The sequence below is a fragment of the Zonotrichia albicollis genome, chromosome 11 (assembly GCF_047830755.1).
Source record: "Zonotrichia albicollis isolate bZonAlb1 chromosome 11, bZonAlb1.hap1, whole genome shotgun sequence".
NCBI lineage: Eukaryota > Metazoa > Chordata > Aves > Passeriformes > Passerellidae > Zonotrichia > Zonotrichia albicollis.
Genome location: NC_133829.1, coordinates 18,123,814 through 18,139,767, shown reverse-complemented (window position 1 = coordinate 18,139,767; position 15,954 = coordinate 18,123,814). Strand labels below are relative to the sequence as shown.

The 15,954-nt window shown below is 52.3% G+C and overlaps 2 protein-coding genes across 14 annotated transcripts in view; one reads left to right on the top strand and one right to left on the bottom strand.

The window, feature by feature from the left end:
• Nucleotides 1-1,263: 1,263 nt before the first annotated feature.
• Nucleotides 1,264-4,953, top strand: NR2E3 (nuclear receptor subfamily 2 group E member 3). Its single transcript, XM_074549671.1, has 7 exons — nt 1,264-1,492; nt 2,490-2,640; nt 3,312-3,415; nt 3,497-3,745; nt 3,834-4,015; nt 4,222-4,634; nt 4,708-4,953. The coding sequence occupies exons 1-7, from the start codon at nt 1,435-1,437 to the stop codon at nt 4,838-4,840; spliced, it is 1,290 nt and encodes a 429-aa protein (XP_074405772.1). The 5' UTR covers nt 1,264-1,434; the 3' UTR covers nt 4,841-4,953.
• Nucleotides 4,954-6,526: 1,573 nt separating this feature from the next.
• MYO9A (myosin IXA) overlaps nt 6,527-15,954 on the bottom strand; it is a 183,517-nt gene continuing 174,089 nt past the window's right edge. For 11 of the 13 annotated variants that reach the window (XM_074549652.1, XM_074549656.1, XM_074549654.1 and 8 more), the window contains 7 exons: nt 15,581-15,686; nt 15,052-15,183; nt 13,711-13,834; nt 12,853-12,906; nt 10,612-10,814; nt 10,295-10,437; nt 6,527-9,908 (listed from right to left, as the gene is read on the bottom strand). In XM_074549652.1, the coding sequence (XP_074405753.1) occupies nt 9,421-9,908; nt 10,295-10,437; nt 10,612-10,814; nt 12,853-12,906; nt 13,711-13,834; nt 15,052-15,183; nt 15,581-15,686 (1,250 nt within the window). In that variant the 3' untranslated portion in view covers nt 6,527-9,420. The remainder of the gene's footprint in view (nt 9,909-10,294; nt 10,438-10,611; nt 10,815-12,852; nt 12,907-13,710; nt 13,835-15,051; nt 15,184-15,580; nt 15,687-15,954) is intronic. The other 2 variants (XM_074549660.1, XM_074549662.1) reach the window with 1 other exon arrangement.

Here is a 15,954-nt window from a genome sequence, read left to right as displayed (position 1 = left end):
CCCCTGCCGCAGATGGCGGCGGTCAGAGATCTGGGTCAGCATGGGGCTGTGGGTGGGACAGGGCACCCAGGGGAAATGGGGGGTCCCAGGCTGGGAGGGGGCTGGAAGGGACATGGAGCCGTGGTACAGGCAGGGATGGAGCTGTGGTGCAGGCAGGGATGGAGCAGGGATGGTGCAGGCAGGGATGGGGTCATGGTTCAGGCAGGGATGAGGTCATGGTGCAGGCAGGAAGGATGATGGAGCCATGTAGTCAGGAAGGGTGATGGAATGTCCCTGCACGTGGGAACATGGAACCATGGTGCAGGCAAGGTTGGTAGAGTGAGTCACTGTGTTAAGAGTGTTAGGATGGAGAAACGCTTCAGGCAAAAGGGATGGAAGTAGGCTGTAGGCAGGGGGATGGAGCCATGCCACAGGCAGGGGGATGGAGCCATGCCACAGGCAGGGGATGCAGGAACGCTGCGGGCAGGGGGATGGAGCCGCATCAGTGGAGGATGCTGCAGGGGTGATCCCCAGCCCCTGGATCCACTGGAGTCACTGCTGCCAGGGCCTGTCCCCTGGGACACCTTCAGGACACCAACACCCTGAGCCCCTCTGGAAGGGGCACAGAGGCCGGGACCCCCTGTCCTCAGCCTGGCCCATGGCTGGGGACAGGCCGGGCCCGTGACGGTGGCACCCGCCACCCCCCTGAGCGGGGCGGGGGGGTTTAGCGGCTAAAGCCCACAAATCCCAAATTGTGCTGCCCTGTCACCGCGAGGGTTTAGCGGTGGTTGCATAACCCCGGGGCCACCTGGCCCCCACCCTGTGCCGTGTCAGCAGCCCCAACATCCGTGGAGAGCCCCGGCCCCGGGAGGGGATGCTGAGGCCCAGCGGGGATCCTACCGAGCATCCCCCCTGCCCTCGCCATCAGGGCCGGTAATTAATTACTTGGGGGCAGGGAAATTACCCCCCTTAATTACCACTTTTCGTTATTCCCCTCTAACCGCCTTAGTGAAGGGCTTATGCGCTTACAGGCCCTGGTGGGTCCCGAGGGGAGAACGACGCCCACGGGGGGTCCCCAGCCCCGGCCCCATCGCCCTCCTGCGCCGCAATCTCGGCCCCGCAGTGCTGGGGGTGGCAGTGACACAGGGTGACACCTCCACGGCGGCGCGCGGGGGGGTGGCTTGGGTGTCGCGGGGTTTAGGGTTACAGGGCTGGGGCTCAGCACCTTTTTAATTCTTCATCGCGTGGCTGATTGATCCCCCCCGCCCCGCGCAGACACTAAAGATTAAGAGGGTGACAAAGAGGCGGCTGCTTACACAGCGCCCGCCGCTAAGCCGCCTTGAAGAGAGCAAGGCAGGAGCCCCTCTGGCCGCAGAGCTGCCCGAGCCCCCAGCGCCTGGCCGGAGCCTCCGCGGGGATCCACAGGGACGGACAGACGGACAGGGACAGGCCGGGATGGCTGCGTCCCCGGCGGGGTCGGTGGTGAGCGCCGGGCTGGATGAGAGCCCCACGGGTAAGAGGCGGCTCTGACTCGGGGGGACACCTGGGGATTTTCTCTGGGGTGGCCGGGCCCCCACTGTGCTCGCTCCCCGAGATGCTGGGGGTCCTCTGCAATATCCTCTGGGATACTTGGAATCCCCATAGTGGTCAATCACCTTGGGGTCCTCCATTGCAGTTTTTATCTGAGATGCCTGGGATCATCAAGGCCTTCTTCTGGATGCCTTTGGTCCCCATCGTGGTCCTTCTCTGAGATATCTGGGGGTCCCTGTTATGGCTCATCTCCAAGACACCCAGTGTCCCCATCATAGTTGTTTGGGATATTTGGGTTCTCCATTGCCAACCTTTTCCTGAATGGCTGGGCTTCTGCTCATGGTCCTTATCCTGGATGCCCAGGGTTCCCATCATGGTCCAGTGGGATGTTTGGGCTCTTCAGCTGCCATCCTTCTGCAAGATGCTGAGTTCCCATCATGGTCCTTCCCTAGGCCAGGATGCCTGCAGTCCCTGACCCTCTCCATGATCCTCACTTGTGTTTGTTCTCCAGGATCCCTGAGGTCCCCAGCTGTGCCTGTGCTCCAGGATTCCCAGGGTCCCCTGTAAAAACCTGGATGCCCTTGGTCCCTGGCCTTTACCAGGATCCCCACAGTTCCCTGCTGTGATTCTCCTCTGGGGTGTCCCGTGTCCCCAGAGCTGTCCCTTCTCCAGGACTCCTCCCATCCCTGATTGCAGCCCTTCTCTGGGATGCCTGGTGTCCCCATCCCTAAGAACACAATTTCATCCCTTTTTTAATTTTCAAAATTCCTCTGAGAGCCCATCCTGCATCGCTGGGCTGTGGGAAGATGGTGACCCCTGCGTGGAGTCCCTGAGGTGTCCCCATCCATGTCCCTGGGCTGAACCAGCAGACAGGAGCCACCCCATCTCCAGGATGCTGGGAGGCAGCAGGGGCTGCGGGTGGGACGAGGGACATTGGGATGCCCAGAGTCAACCCAGATGTGACAGTTCCCCTCCTGCAGGGCTGAGCCCGGCCCCCGGGAAGGAGCTGAGCCCGGTGCTGCTGTGCAAGGTGTGTGGGGACACCAGCAGTGGGAAGCACTACGGCATCTACGCCTGCAACGGCTGCAGCGGCTTCTTCAAGCGCAGCGTCCGCAGGAAGCTCATCTACAGGTGGGAACAGGGGTCCCCAGGGCAGGGAATGGGGGGCAGAGGGGCAGCCAGAGGGGCAGGGACGAGAACCAGGGCCCCATGGACAGACACCATAGAGGAAAGGACACCCCACAGGGCAGGGACCCCAGGAATTGACACCCAGGGATGCAGGGGTTGGACACAGTGGGGCAGGAGTGGGGGGAGCGGGCACCCAGCAGGGTAGGGACACCCAGCAGAGCAGGAACCCATTGGGATGGGGCACCCAGCAGGGAAGGGACAGGGACACTGCAGATGGACACCCAGCAGGACAGGGAGCTTGGGGCAGGCCCCCAGTGGGGTCGGGTACCCTGGGATGGTCACTCAGCAGGCCAGGGGTCTCAGGATATGGACAATGGGTGGGGCAGAGACCCAGGGGGACTTCAAACCACTCAGGGGACAGGCGTGCAGGGGGAGAGGCACCTGTGGAGAGGGTGTCCAGAGCCCCCTGATGGGCCAAAACACCCATCAAGGCAGAGCATTCACTGGGACAGGGCACCCACCGGGGACACGGCACCTCCTGGGGACAGGGCACCCATGGTTGTGGGCACTTGGTGGGTGGAGGGAACCCATGGGGTGAGACATGGTACCTATGGGGGAGGACGCTCCTCGGGGACAGGGGCCACCTCAGGGGCTGCAGCCACCTCTCCCCATAGGTGCCAGGCAGGGACGGGGCTGTGCCCAGTGGACAAGGCTCACCGCAACCAGTGCCAGGCCTGCCGGCTCAAGAAGTGCCTGCAGGCTGGCATGAACAAGGATGGTAAGATGGGAGGGACACACAGTGACAAACAGCAGTGGGGACAACGGGGTGGCCGGTGCTGATGCCACCTTGTGTGCCCAGCTGTGCAGAACGAGCGCCAGCCCCGCAGCACAGCCCAGGTCCAGCTGGACAGCATCCAGCTGGATGCTGAGCTGCCCCCTGAGCACGTGGCCACCACATGTGAGGTTCCCCCCTCAACCTGTGCGGCTCCTCGTGGTCCTGGTGCCACTGTCACCCCGGGTCCCCGAGCGCCCACACCGCCCACCAACCATCGCTTCATGGCCAGCCTGATGACGGCCGAGACCTGCGCCAAGCTGGAGCCCGAGGACGGTGGGTGGCTGCCAGTGCAGAGGGGGTGGGCGGGGGGTGGCTGTCCCCACGGTGTGGTGACAACCGGTGTCCTCTCCCACCCCTGCAGCTGATGAGACGGTGGATGTGACGGGCAGCGAGCCGGAGCGGGCGGCTGGCGAGTACCAGGTGGCGCCGTACCCGGCAGCCAGCCCCGAAAACATCTACGAGACCTCAGCACGGCTCCTCTTCATGGCCGTGAAATGGGCCAAGAACCTGCCCGTCTTCTCCAACCTGCCCTTCCGTGACCAGGTGGGGTTGGCAACCTCCATGAGGAATTGGGGATTTGCCTATGGGGCAACAGGAACCCCAAAAAATGTAGCAGCCAGTTGGAGCATGTCCACAACATTCCTAGGGTTCCCCTGCAGGTGCTCGTCAGCCTGACCAGCTGTGGTGGCTACAGGTCCTGGAGGCTTTGGGGGTGACAGGGGTTTTGGGCTTCCCCCCGCTGTCCCCAGGTGATCCTGCTGGAGGAAGCATGGAGTGAGCTGTTCCTGCTGTGTGCCATCCAGTGGTCCATGCCCTTGGAGAGCTGCCCGCTCCTGGCTGTCCCCGAGCCGGGCCCTGGGAAGCTGCTGCCGGCCACCCTGGACGTGCGGGCGCTGCAGGAGACCCTCGGCCGCTTCAAGGCCTTGGCTGTTGACCCCACGGAATTTGCCTGCATGAAGGCCGTGGTGCTCTTCAAACCAGGTGAGGCCACCCCCGGCAGCCACCACTGGCCATCCCCGTGTCCCTCCCCAGCCTGTCACCCCCTTGTCCCCGCAGAGACCCGTGGCCTGAAGGACCCTGAGCAGGTGGAGAACCTGCAGGACCAGTCACAGGTGATGCTGGGCCAGCACAACCGTTCCCACTACCCCGGGCAGCCCGTCAGGTACCGCTGTCCCCACCTCCTCAGGGTGCCACCAGGGTGGGACACCCACCCACGGCCACCGCTCCATCCCCAGGTTTGGGAAGCTGCTGCTGCTCCTGCCAGCGCTGCGCTTCATCTCCTCGGAGCGCGTGGAGCTGCTCTTCTTCCGCCGCACCATCGGCAACACCCCCATGGAGAAGCTGCTGTGTGACATGTTCAAGAACTGACCCCCCTTCCCGCTGTCACCTGGCTTGTTTGTCACCCTGTGCTGGCACCCTGTCACCCCCAGCCTGGGGCTCCTCAGCCTGGGCTCTGAAGGTGCCCACGGCCCCATCTCCGGGGCAATGCCCAGGACTGTGGAATGCTGCCACAGCTGGGAGGTGGGAGCAGCTTCCCTGGGGATGTCCCCAAGTGCGTGCCCAGGGCACTGCCACCACCTCACTGGGTCCGTGTCCACGGTGTCCCAAATGCTGGAGGAACCCAGGCAGAGGCACCTTGGCACCATGAGGAGCCACTGCCACCCAGGGGGCAGCTCGGGGACACCAAGCCGGGGATTGTCCAACCTGGCGTGACACCAGCCAGGGTGACAACAGCCAAGGGTGGTGACACCTGGGGGTGACCCCAGACTGGGACAGCCTCAGGTTGACCCCAGGCCAGGGGTGACCGTGCACAGGGGTGACCCCAGCCCGGGTGACACGCGGTGACAGACCCTCGTCCCTGCGTTCCGGGGTCTCCCGCTCGTGTCCCCCGTTTTGTACTCGGAATAAAGAGAGTTTTGCAGCCAGAGTCCCTGTGCCAATGACTTGGGTCCCCTTGGATGGGGGACTGGGGGGACCAGCTGAATGTTAATAACCCAAAGAGGAATAAATAAAAATCAATAATCTGAATATAAGTACCTTGAAAAAAAATTATCTGAACAGAAATAAACTAAACATAAGTAAAATTAGTATAAATAATCTGAATTAAATAACCAATATAAGGAAGATAGTAGAAAAATAGGAATAAAAATAAAATGAAAATAAATAACCTGAAATTATCTGAATATAAAATAGATAAATATAAATAACGTTTGAAAATATTAGATTAGAAAGAATCTGAACTAAATAATTTAAATAGAAATGTAACAAAACTAAATAAACTGAAATACTCTAAATAGAAAATAACAAAAAAACCCTATCTTAATTTAAGTAGATTAGTATGAATAATCTGACTGGATAAAATGGGAATTAAATAGTAAAAACCACAAATAAAATGAAATTAAATAATCTTAATAGAAATCAAATGCATGTAAATTATTGGAATATAAATAGCTGCTTTGAAGTCTCCTTAAATAGTTTGAATAGAAAGAAAATAAAACGAAATAATCTGAAATAATATCAATAGAAATAAATTGAGAATAAACAAGCTGCATATTAATAAGAAAACCATAATGAATCTCATTAGAAATCAACTGAATTAGATTATGCGGACAGAATTAAAATGAAATAATCTGAGTAGAAATAAATTGAAAATAAATCGTCTGAATATGAACAGTCTACCTAAAACTAATCTATAGAAATAATCTGAATAATCCAATAGAAATAATTGGAAATTATCTGAATTCAGAAAAATTGTCTAAATATAAGTCAAATAAAAATTATCTGATGAAAATAATTTGTATATAAAGAATCTGTATATACATAAATAAAACCAATGTGAATAACAAGTAAAATGGAAACTCTGTGCACACAAATAATGAGAATGTGAACAAGCAGCACTAAACAATCCAAAGGGAAGCGATCTGGAGCCCTGGCTCCATCCCCATGGTGGGGATTGGGAAAATCCACAACTCCACAACCCCATGGAACAAATGGAGCAACCCCAGAGCCCCGGGACACGGGCAGGGGGTGGCAGGAACCATGTCCCACTGGGAATTGTTGGCCTTTGCAGAATGACACTTTTATTTGTCTGGTTTTGTCAGTTTGTACAAGGTTCCGAGCGCGGGCGACGCGGGATAATATATCCTCTTACATACACACTCTGTTTAGTTTACAAGCAGCCACTTTATAAATTACTTAGAAAACTTTCTGTGAAAAATAACAACAATTGCCCTGGCAGCCCTCCAGTAGTCAGCACGTTCAGCCCTCTGGAAACCCTCGGGGACCCCAAATCCTGCCGGGGAAGGGGAGCCGGGAACGCGCCATTGTCCCTCCAAGTGCTCGCTCCTGCCACAGCTGCATTTTATAGATGGATATATCCCTTTCACATGGGTTTTTCTTTATACATATGACCACAAATATATTATATATATATAAAGAAACATATTTTCTATATATTCTATATATATTCCGTACATTTATCTATGTCAAGAAGTTTTTTTTATATATTTTCCCTACATTCCGCACATTTTTAAATATATGAAGAAATAGAGAGAAAATATATTTCTTTATATATACTATATATTTCCTTTATATATTTCTTTACAGAGAAATACACTCTTTATATAAAGAAATATATAAATATATGTGAAGAAACATATATAAACATACATATTAAACATATATTAAATATATGTTTAAATCATATTAAATATGTTTCTACATAGAGAAGAAATACATTAAAATATATAAAGTAATAAATATTCTTTATATATAGCACATATCTCCTTTATATATATACTTCCTTATATATAGAAATATGTAATATATATACATAAGGAAATATATAATTAATTTCCTTTATATACTTCTTTATATATAAATATATAAGCATATATAAAGAAATATGTATTCTTTATATATAGAATATCTATTTATATATAAATATGTACTATATATAAGAAATAGAAAATACATAAATGTATTTAGTCTTAACATTCTTTTATGCATTTTTTAATTACACAGAGAATATTTATCCTTTTGTGTGCATATTTTCTTTATATATAGAATATATATATTATTATATATGTTCTTTATATATATAAATATCACTTAAATATATTTTCCTTATATAGAGATTAAATGTATATAAGGAAAATAAATATATCCCGAAAGAAATTAGATAGATATACATATATATATATATATATACACACATATTCACATACATAAATACACACATATGCATGTATATGTATTTATGTGTATATATATGTGTATATATATATATTTTTGCCCCAGTCAGATGTGACCTCCCTGCTCTCATCCCACAGGGATGAGAAACCTGAGGATGGGGCTGGACCTTCACTCACACCCAGGATCTCCTCCCCTGGGGCCATTTATTTTAAGGGCAATTCTGGGGTTTTTAGCTCAAGGGGCTCACAAGGCTGCATTGGCACCAGGCACTCCCGGCAATCCCAGCTCCCAGAGAATCTGGGATGGCTCCCCAGGAGTTCCCACTGTTGTGCTCACCAGCTGCCTCCATGTCCGTCCCCAAAGCCCTGATTTCCCCTCCGGCACAGGGAAAATCCCATTTTCCCCATGGATGGGGGTGATTCACTTGCTCCTGCCCCACTCCCAGGACGCGGCGCCGAGGCCGATGCTGTTCCCACTCTCCCTGCAGCATCTGGCACTTCCCCCGTTGGAAAAAAATTAAAGGTAACATGAAAAAAAGTCAAACTTCAAATATCAAATAAAAAATTACCCCAATAAATAAACCATCCCTGGAAAGGGCAGGGGGAGAGGGGACCGAGGAGCAGCTCAGCCAAATCCAGTCATGCCGGGAAAAGACAAAACACTCAGGAAAACTCAATTTTTTGCTATTTCCCCCATTTTTTGTGGCATTTCAGGAAAGGATAAGCCCCAGCCCAGCCCACCTAGGAGGACAGATCCAGCCTTTGTAAACCTAATTATTGCCCTGGGGCTCCTGATTGTGCCTTTCCAGAGGTTTTCTGGTACCTGGAGTTTCTCCAGGTGCCACTGAGGGTGATGATGAGACTGGGGAGGGATTATAAGCTGAGAAGCTGAGTCAGTAACTAGCATCATTAATTAGTCCTATGATGGGTTATGATGGTATAATTACACCTCAAGGGATTTCCTGCTGAGATTAATAGAGCTCCATGTTTTATTGAGTGATGGCCAGTGACACCAGTGGGGACACCAAGGATGGCTCAGCCAACTGCTCCCCTCCTCTCCCACTCAAAAATAATAATACAATAATAATAATAATAATAGTAAAAAAAAAAAAAAAAAAAAAAAAGAGAAGTTCTGGGGAAAAATAAAAAATTAAAAAAATATATATTTACACAAAATTCCAGGAACCAGCATATAAACAAATATCGCTTCAAGTAGTCCTCGATTATTATTAATTATTATTATTTTTTAATACTGATGATCTCGAAAAGACTAAAAAAAAAAAAAAAGGAAAGACAGTTAGGTCTTGTTAAAAAAACCAAAAAAACCAAAGGGAAAAGGTGATTTTTGGCAGGTTTTAACACTTTTCCATGCACTTGGCGTTGGCGTGGATGAGGTGGTTAAAGCGCGGAGGGCGGGGCTGCAGTGGAGCAGCTCGGGATGCTCCCGTGGGATTTGAGGCCGGGTTTGCTCCAGCAGCAGCGATGGCGATTCGGCACAAGGGTTTGGCGGCGGGCGCTCCCAGACCGGGGATGCTCCGAGGGGAAGGGCCAGGAGCCGTCACTGCCTCCCATCCCCGGCCACCCCCGGCCACCCAAAGGTCTCAACTCCCCCAAATCATTAAGGCCACCATTAAAACCGTTGCCTCCCGGCCTTTTTAATTAAGAATTCATCTCCTGGCGTTAACGAGGAAGCCATCAGAGCGCTGCCAATGGGGAGGATGCCCCGGCATGGACACGGCTCCAGGGTGGAGCATCTCAGACCATGAACTCGTTGCTCCCCAGGAGGACAAGGGGTTGGGCGGCGGCGCAATCGGCCTCAGGGTTCCTCTTGCGTCCCCCTCCAGGCCCCCCGTCCGGGGGCTCTTTGGTTTTTGGGGGGGAAGATTTCACACTCTTCAGTTTCTGTTTGCCCTTCTCCGGGTTGAAGGTCCCGCGCGTGGTGAACTGCGGCCGGTCCTCGGGACAATGCAGAGGCCCCGGCAGGCCCTCGGGGCTCGCCCGGCTCTCGGGGGGCTCGCCATGGTGTCCCCCTGCCCGGTAGAAAGGAGATTTGGAGTACATCTGGAAGCGCTTCCGGGGCAGGTGGGGCAAGCAGGAGGTGGATGATTGGGAGGAGGAGGAGGAGGAGGAGACGGGGGTGTCGGTCGGCTCCGCCGGGTCCAGCCGCATCCTGGGGTGCCGTCGCAGCCGGCTCGGCCCCTCGGCCTTGGCAGGGCGCAGGGAGGTAAGTGCTACACTTCTCTCTGCAGGGCAGCAGGAACACAGATGGTCAGCGCCCACACACCACCCAGTATCCAACCGTCCCGCTCCCTGGGGACACGCGCCATTGAAGCCAGGACACCATTCCCAGCATCCTGGTGGGGACACAGCACCCCTGATGATGTGGCAGTGCTGGAAGAACGCTCACCTCCCCACCAATCCTGGCTGCTCCCACCCATCCCCCAGGGCCATGTGCTTGAACCCTTAACCTCTGTCACTGCATACATTTAAACTGTCAACTTTAAATAAACCTGAAAATCCCAAGTGACCCTTCCCAAAGCAATAGAAAAACACGGTGGAAGGTGTCCCTGCCCATGGCCTTTGAAGGTCCCTTCCAACCCAAGATAAACCCAAGAACACCTGGATTTACCCGAGCGATCGGAGATGGCTCCTTCGGAGTCAAAGTTCAGATTTTCGGAGCTGTCAGCTGTGCCAATGGAGGCTTCGGACTCGAGGGTTTCATCGTCGGAGGCGCGGGGCTCCAGTGTCAGCATCTCAAATGTCAGCTCCTCCCTGCAAAGCCAACCCAGCCCCACTGAACCAACGGGACCAAAAAGGTGGAGAGGAGAAAGGGGTGCACATGCACTGAGAGAACATGGAGGGCTGGAGGCCTCCAGTCATCAACCACAGGACATCAAGCAACATCCAGAGGCTGGGGACACGCCTTGAACCCTGGGCCAGACTCACTTTTCCTTCTGCAGGCTCTCGATCTGCTCAGTCAGCACCTTCTCCTCCTGCTGCATGGCCACCTGCTGCTGCTCTGTCACTTCCATCTCCATGGCCTCCTCGCTGCTCAGGGTCTCCTCAGGGACGTCCGTCACCGAGGGCAAGCGGCCGGTGACAGGGGACGCGGGGCTGGGGAAGGCGCCGCGCCGCACGCGCCCTTTGCCCTGAAGGGAGACAAAGGTGTCACCACCACAGCCGAGGGCACGTGGCAAACACTCAGGTGCCAACCACACTGCTCTCCCAAGGAGCGAAGAAGGCCCCAGGCCCTGGTCCTTTGTGTGCTGCTGTCCGATGCACCCCGGGCCCTCAGGCTGGGAGAAGTACCAGAAGGACTCAACACATTGGAGGGGCTGGGGATGGAGGTGGTGAGGAAGACAGTGGTGAGGATGATGCTGATGGACCAAGTGCAACTTGGTCCAGGTCCAAGCAAGCCCAGCTAGCAGCAGGCTGGGTTCCCACAAAGCCCACAGCCTGCACGATGGGAAGCTTGATGGTGGCTTTGGGTGGGAGCACCACTAAGGCTTTGATTTCAGGGCACCTGATAAAACCCATTTTATCCCTGGATCAAGTCTCACATCCTTCCCTCATCCACCCTTGGTATTTCCTGAGCATCACAAGCGTCTCACAGACCCCTTCAGCAAACAGGAACTCCCACCTAATTATGTTGTCCATGCCATGCCATGTCTGATCTACAGGAGATCCAGAACCAGGACCACCTCCAGTGGTCCATTGTAAGGCAATCCATGTGGATCTCTGTGCCCACAGGTGAACTCACTCTGATCTAATGCAGCTCTGAAGAACTATCTCATTTTTTAAATACTGAAACTGAAAACACAAAAGGATGCACATGGTGGTGGTAGAGGTGGAGAGATATATATGCAACTGTTTAAATCTTCTGGGGACCAGCTCTACAGATCTGCTCCATGGAGCAGAGGAAAATGGAGGATTCTTGGGGATGAGGGACATGGCAGATATTAAACAGCTTTTATCTTAACCATTATCATGACCAGACTTCTCATCTCCTACATTCCAGATCCTGACACGACCAGGACTAGGAGATGTCCATCACCCTGTCCTCCCCTGACGACCATCACCCATGAAAATCCTGCATCTCCTTGGGTTTGAAGAGCCTGCTGCTGCTCAGTTTTGCTTCCCATATTTATAACCCCCACAACTGTAGCATCCCTGGGTCTTCCTGACAATCCATGTGCTCAGAGCAGATTTTCAGGATAAGGGATCCTCCCTTTTTATCTTTAAAAGCCAGATTTTCTCAATTTTAGCCCTTTCATCTTTTAACGCCACATCTCAGAGATCTTCCTTTGTCAGCAAAGCCTCTCCTGTGCCCCGGTGTTCTTCTGATGACACTTTTCACGTGGGCTCCTGAGCTGAAGCACAGCTCCCTGAATCCTATTAGCCAAAAGCCCCCAGATCCCAAAGATCCCACTGCCTCGTGGAGTTAAGCCCCTGAGAAATGCTGTGCTCAGGGGAGCAGAGCTCAAATTTTGCTCTCCTCCACCTCCTGACACTCATGGATGTGGAAGAATGGGGGGAACCTGAGGGAATTTTTATCACAGACTGAGCCTGTTTGGAAAGGAAACAGCCCTGTGAGAATTCCCAAAATCCTGCAGGTGCTTTTCTTGCCTGTCACCATCTCACAGAACTCAAACTCAAGCTGGGATGGAGTTGGGGAATACAGGACTTGCTGGACTCCTCCTCATTCAAATATATCCTGGTGTCCTGACCTTGTGTTCAGGGTGGTGGTGCTCCTCCTCCACGAAGGTGGAGGAGACCTTTGGATGCCTCGTGGTCTCCAAGGCATCCAAGCCGAGGGTTTTATTCACCATCTTCAGAAACAGCAGCGCTGTGAAAGCAACTTGATGCTGAAACGCATCCGGAGCGAGGAGAAATCGAGGTGGGAAGGGAAGGGATGAGTCAAGCAAAGTAAAAAAGAGGGAAGCACAGGATGGAAAAAGGAAATAAAATAGAAAATTAAAGTAAGGAGGAAGGGAAGAGAGGCGGGAAGCGTATTTCTGAGGAGCTGCGTGCAGGGATGGCCGAGCGCCAGCCCCACACCGCTGTGCTGGGGGGCCCTGCTGGAGGAACGGCGGCTCCGAGGCGCGGTGGGACAATGGCCGGTGGGACAGAGCTGGAATGAGCGACGGTGACACACAACGAGGGACGCGGCACTGCCGTGATACATACCGGGATTGAACTGCGGGTTATGCTCATAAATCTAACTGCAATTAGTACGGGCTTCTGGATTGGAGAGGAGATGAAAAGGAAAGCAGAAGGTTAGAGTGCACATGCCGCCGCCCCTCCAAAAACCCGCTTTGCTCACTTCGAGGTTTTTTCTTGGTTATCTGAGAGGAGTGGGGCAGCTCTGCAGCACCAGCTACTCAGTCTTGGGCGGCCCCTGCTTGGATTTCATCCCCAAAAAGCAGAAGCAATGCGTCCCTGAGCATCACAGGGGGCAGGTCCAAGCAGAAGGGGGTCCAAGCTTGGCTCCTCAGCCCAAGCCTCTGCTGATCGTTTGCAGCAGGTTTGTCCCTCTCCCGCAGCCCAACAAGCCAAGCACAGGTGCATCCACAGCCTGCCAGCCCTCTGCAAGCATGGAAGCTCAATGAGATGGGTTTGAGGCTCCCAAAAAGGCAGTGCGGGAGCAGGGAGAGCCTCTGGGCAACTCATTTTGGGTTCAGATAATGTGACTGAGCACAAAAAACAATGGTCCAGGTCACCCATGGGGTGATGTTGAGCTGGTCACTGAAAGGCTTGACTCAACTCAGGACCACACAAGCTCAAATGAAGGTGGAAATGCTGATCAGGAACACCTGAGCAGGAGCGACAATGTTTCCATGGACTGTTCCCACCTCCTTGTGCTTTGGCATGACTCCCTGCAAAGGTGAGGAGCCACCACAGGGCTGAGGGTCCCTGTCCTGGTGGAGATGGCGTGGGAGTTTGCGAGAGGTTCGGGAGGCTGGGATAAGCAGGAGAAGATAAGGTAGGGTGGCTTCAGGGGCAAGGAGAGGACAGGAGAGGACAGAGGGGGCTCTGGCATCTCACCATGGATCTGCGGATCAGGGAGAGGCGGCTCTTGGCCTTGTTCTCCGCAAACTCCAGGCTGTTGATGTCTTTGAGCCGAGCCTTGTACTTGTTCATCTGCTCGATGACAATTAACTCCACGCAACTAAGGGAGGAAAAACCCAAAAGAAGACAAAATGGGAGGAGGAAGCCATTGGATCTGAGCTGCTCTGTCTTGTCTTGGCTTATCCTTCAACAGGATTTTGTGGTAGCTTCTCCCTTAGTTGCAGCACATTCTCTTGTTTTATTATGGAAAGGAAAGGATTATTTGGAAGATCTGCCCTGATGGAAGAGCACAGAGGAGAAAGCTCCAGCTGGAAGCCAGAGGGTGGTGAGAATTCTCCTAAAAAGAGTGATCACAGGCCAGGGATGGATTGAGGAACAGCCTACAGATATTAAATATGGCCAAGGATCCCACCAGAGAAATCTACACCCCTGGGAAGAGGGAGTGGTGGAACACAAATCTGGAGAAGGCAGGCTGATTCCAACTCACTTGCACACAGTAACTCTGCAGCAGCATGTGCAACTGAGCTGATGGTTCAATGCTGTCAGGAGGGTGTTTGGGGAAAAACACAGTTCTTTCCTTGAAATAAAATGCAAGGAAGTGCTAGAGCTGAAGTGTGAGGGAGAAGCTACAATGAAATCCTGTTAAAGGACAGATGTTCCTGCCAGCTGGGTATTTAAACATGTTCTGGTCTTCAACAATTTTAATACTTCCTGGAGGTAAAACCACCCCTTTCAGAAGCCTGGACCTTCACTGGAGGGTTTTCATTATTGTAATTGACTCCAGGATCTATTTTAACACCTACTTAGCATGAGCCAAACCAAATCTGGGCAAGTATCACTTTTTCCATGTAAAACCTTTTCAGTTATGGCAAACCCATAAATAAAACTAAATATATTAATAACACTATTGCTGCAGACCAAACTACTCACCTCCTTCAGTAAAAAAAGCCCAAATCAAGTAACAATCAAGATCTGCTTGCCAAAAATGAACTGCATTAGCTATAAAACCATGTCAGCACAAGCTCCACCTTTTCCTGCCAGGCAGGAACAAAAGCTTATCCACTCTTGGGGATCCTCCATCACTTAAAAATCCTCATTTAACAACTTCTTGGGGATTGAGAGGATTTGAAATATCTTCATGCAAATGCATTTAGATGCATAAATTACTATGTGTTTGTCCCTTTGTGCCAAAGCTCTCAATTTCTGAGCCATGACCATCCTAGGGGTGGTCCATCAATTTTTGCCCATCCTAGGGGTTGCCAAGATGTGAATGGTGATGTGGTGGTGGAGCCAGCTCACCCAGCCCCAGGCTCTTACGTGGTGGTTTTGCTGATGTCCTGAACACTCTGTAGAGGGTCTGTGGTGTCGGGGCAGCGGAGGATGCAGGGGGCAAACACAATGGCCAAGGCATTGGCTGACATGCGGTTGGTCTCCTCTTGGAGGGCAATCCTGAAAAAACAGGGATTCGGAGAGAAGTCAGAGGTGGAGGCACCTCCACTGCACCTCCTGCACGTGGTCATGGCTGAAGAGAGGAGATGATATTTCTATGGTGTAATCTTGCTTTGAGGGAGAAAGACAATCCTCAAGACATCTCAGATATTCCCAAGGCAACAACCAGCCCTTCCACCCACAAACACGTCCCTGCAGCAGTGAGAGGCACCTCAGGGCTGCAGGAACCAAAGTGACCAGAGCACAGCAGAGGTCACTCATCAACACAACATCCCTTGGACAAACAGCTCCGTGGCCACCTCCTGGGAGACAGGGTGGGTGCAAAAGCCTCAGATGCTGTGGTGGGAAGGACACCTGACCATGCTCCTTGGCCTGAAGGTGCCCAGGCCCAGCATACCTGACCAGGTGGAAGATGAGGCGCTCCAGGGTGCTGAGGTGGGTGCGGGAGAGCTGGTCGATGACCGAGTACACCCCACGCACGGTCTCCTTCCTCTCCTGGAGCCCTGTGGAGAAACCACCAGCACTTAGGGGCAGCCTCTGCTTCTTCCTCTTACTTAAAATGGTTCTTCTTAACACTTAATTTTACCATTTAGGAGACAGAACTTTGGGGCTGAAACTAGCTGAACCATGATGCAAAAGCCACCAAAATGAGACCAAAATGCCTGAGATTTTGCATAAAAAACCCTTTATAACCAAAAAAAATCAGACTTCGAAACCAGGTAAACACAATTTGGCAAAACCAGCTGGTTTGGCCCCGAAGAGTGAATGAAA

Bases quoted from the DNA above. Each gene is read 5' to 3' on its own strand.
- NR2E3 (XM_074549671.1), top strand. From the start codon at position 1,435: ATGGCTGCGTCCCCGGCGGGGTCGGTGGTGAGCGCCGGGCTGGATGAG. The intron at 1,493-2,489 runs GTAAGAGGCGGC...CCCCTCCTGCAG, and splicing joins GCTGGATGAGAGCCCCACGG to GGCTGAGCCCGGCCCCCGGG. The intron at 4,635-4,707 runs GTACCGCTGTCC...CTCCATCCCCAG, and splicing joins TACCCCGGGCAGCCCGTCAG to GTTTGGGAAGCTGCTGCTGC.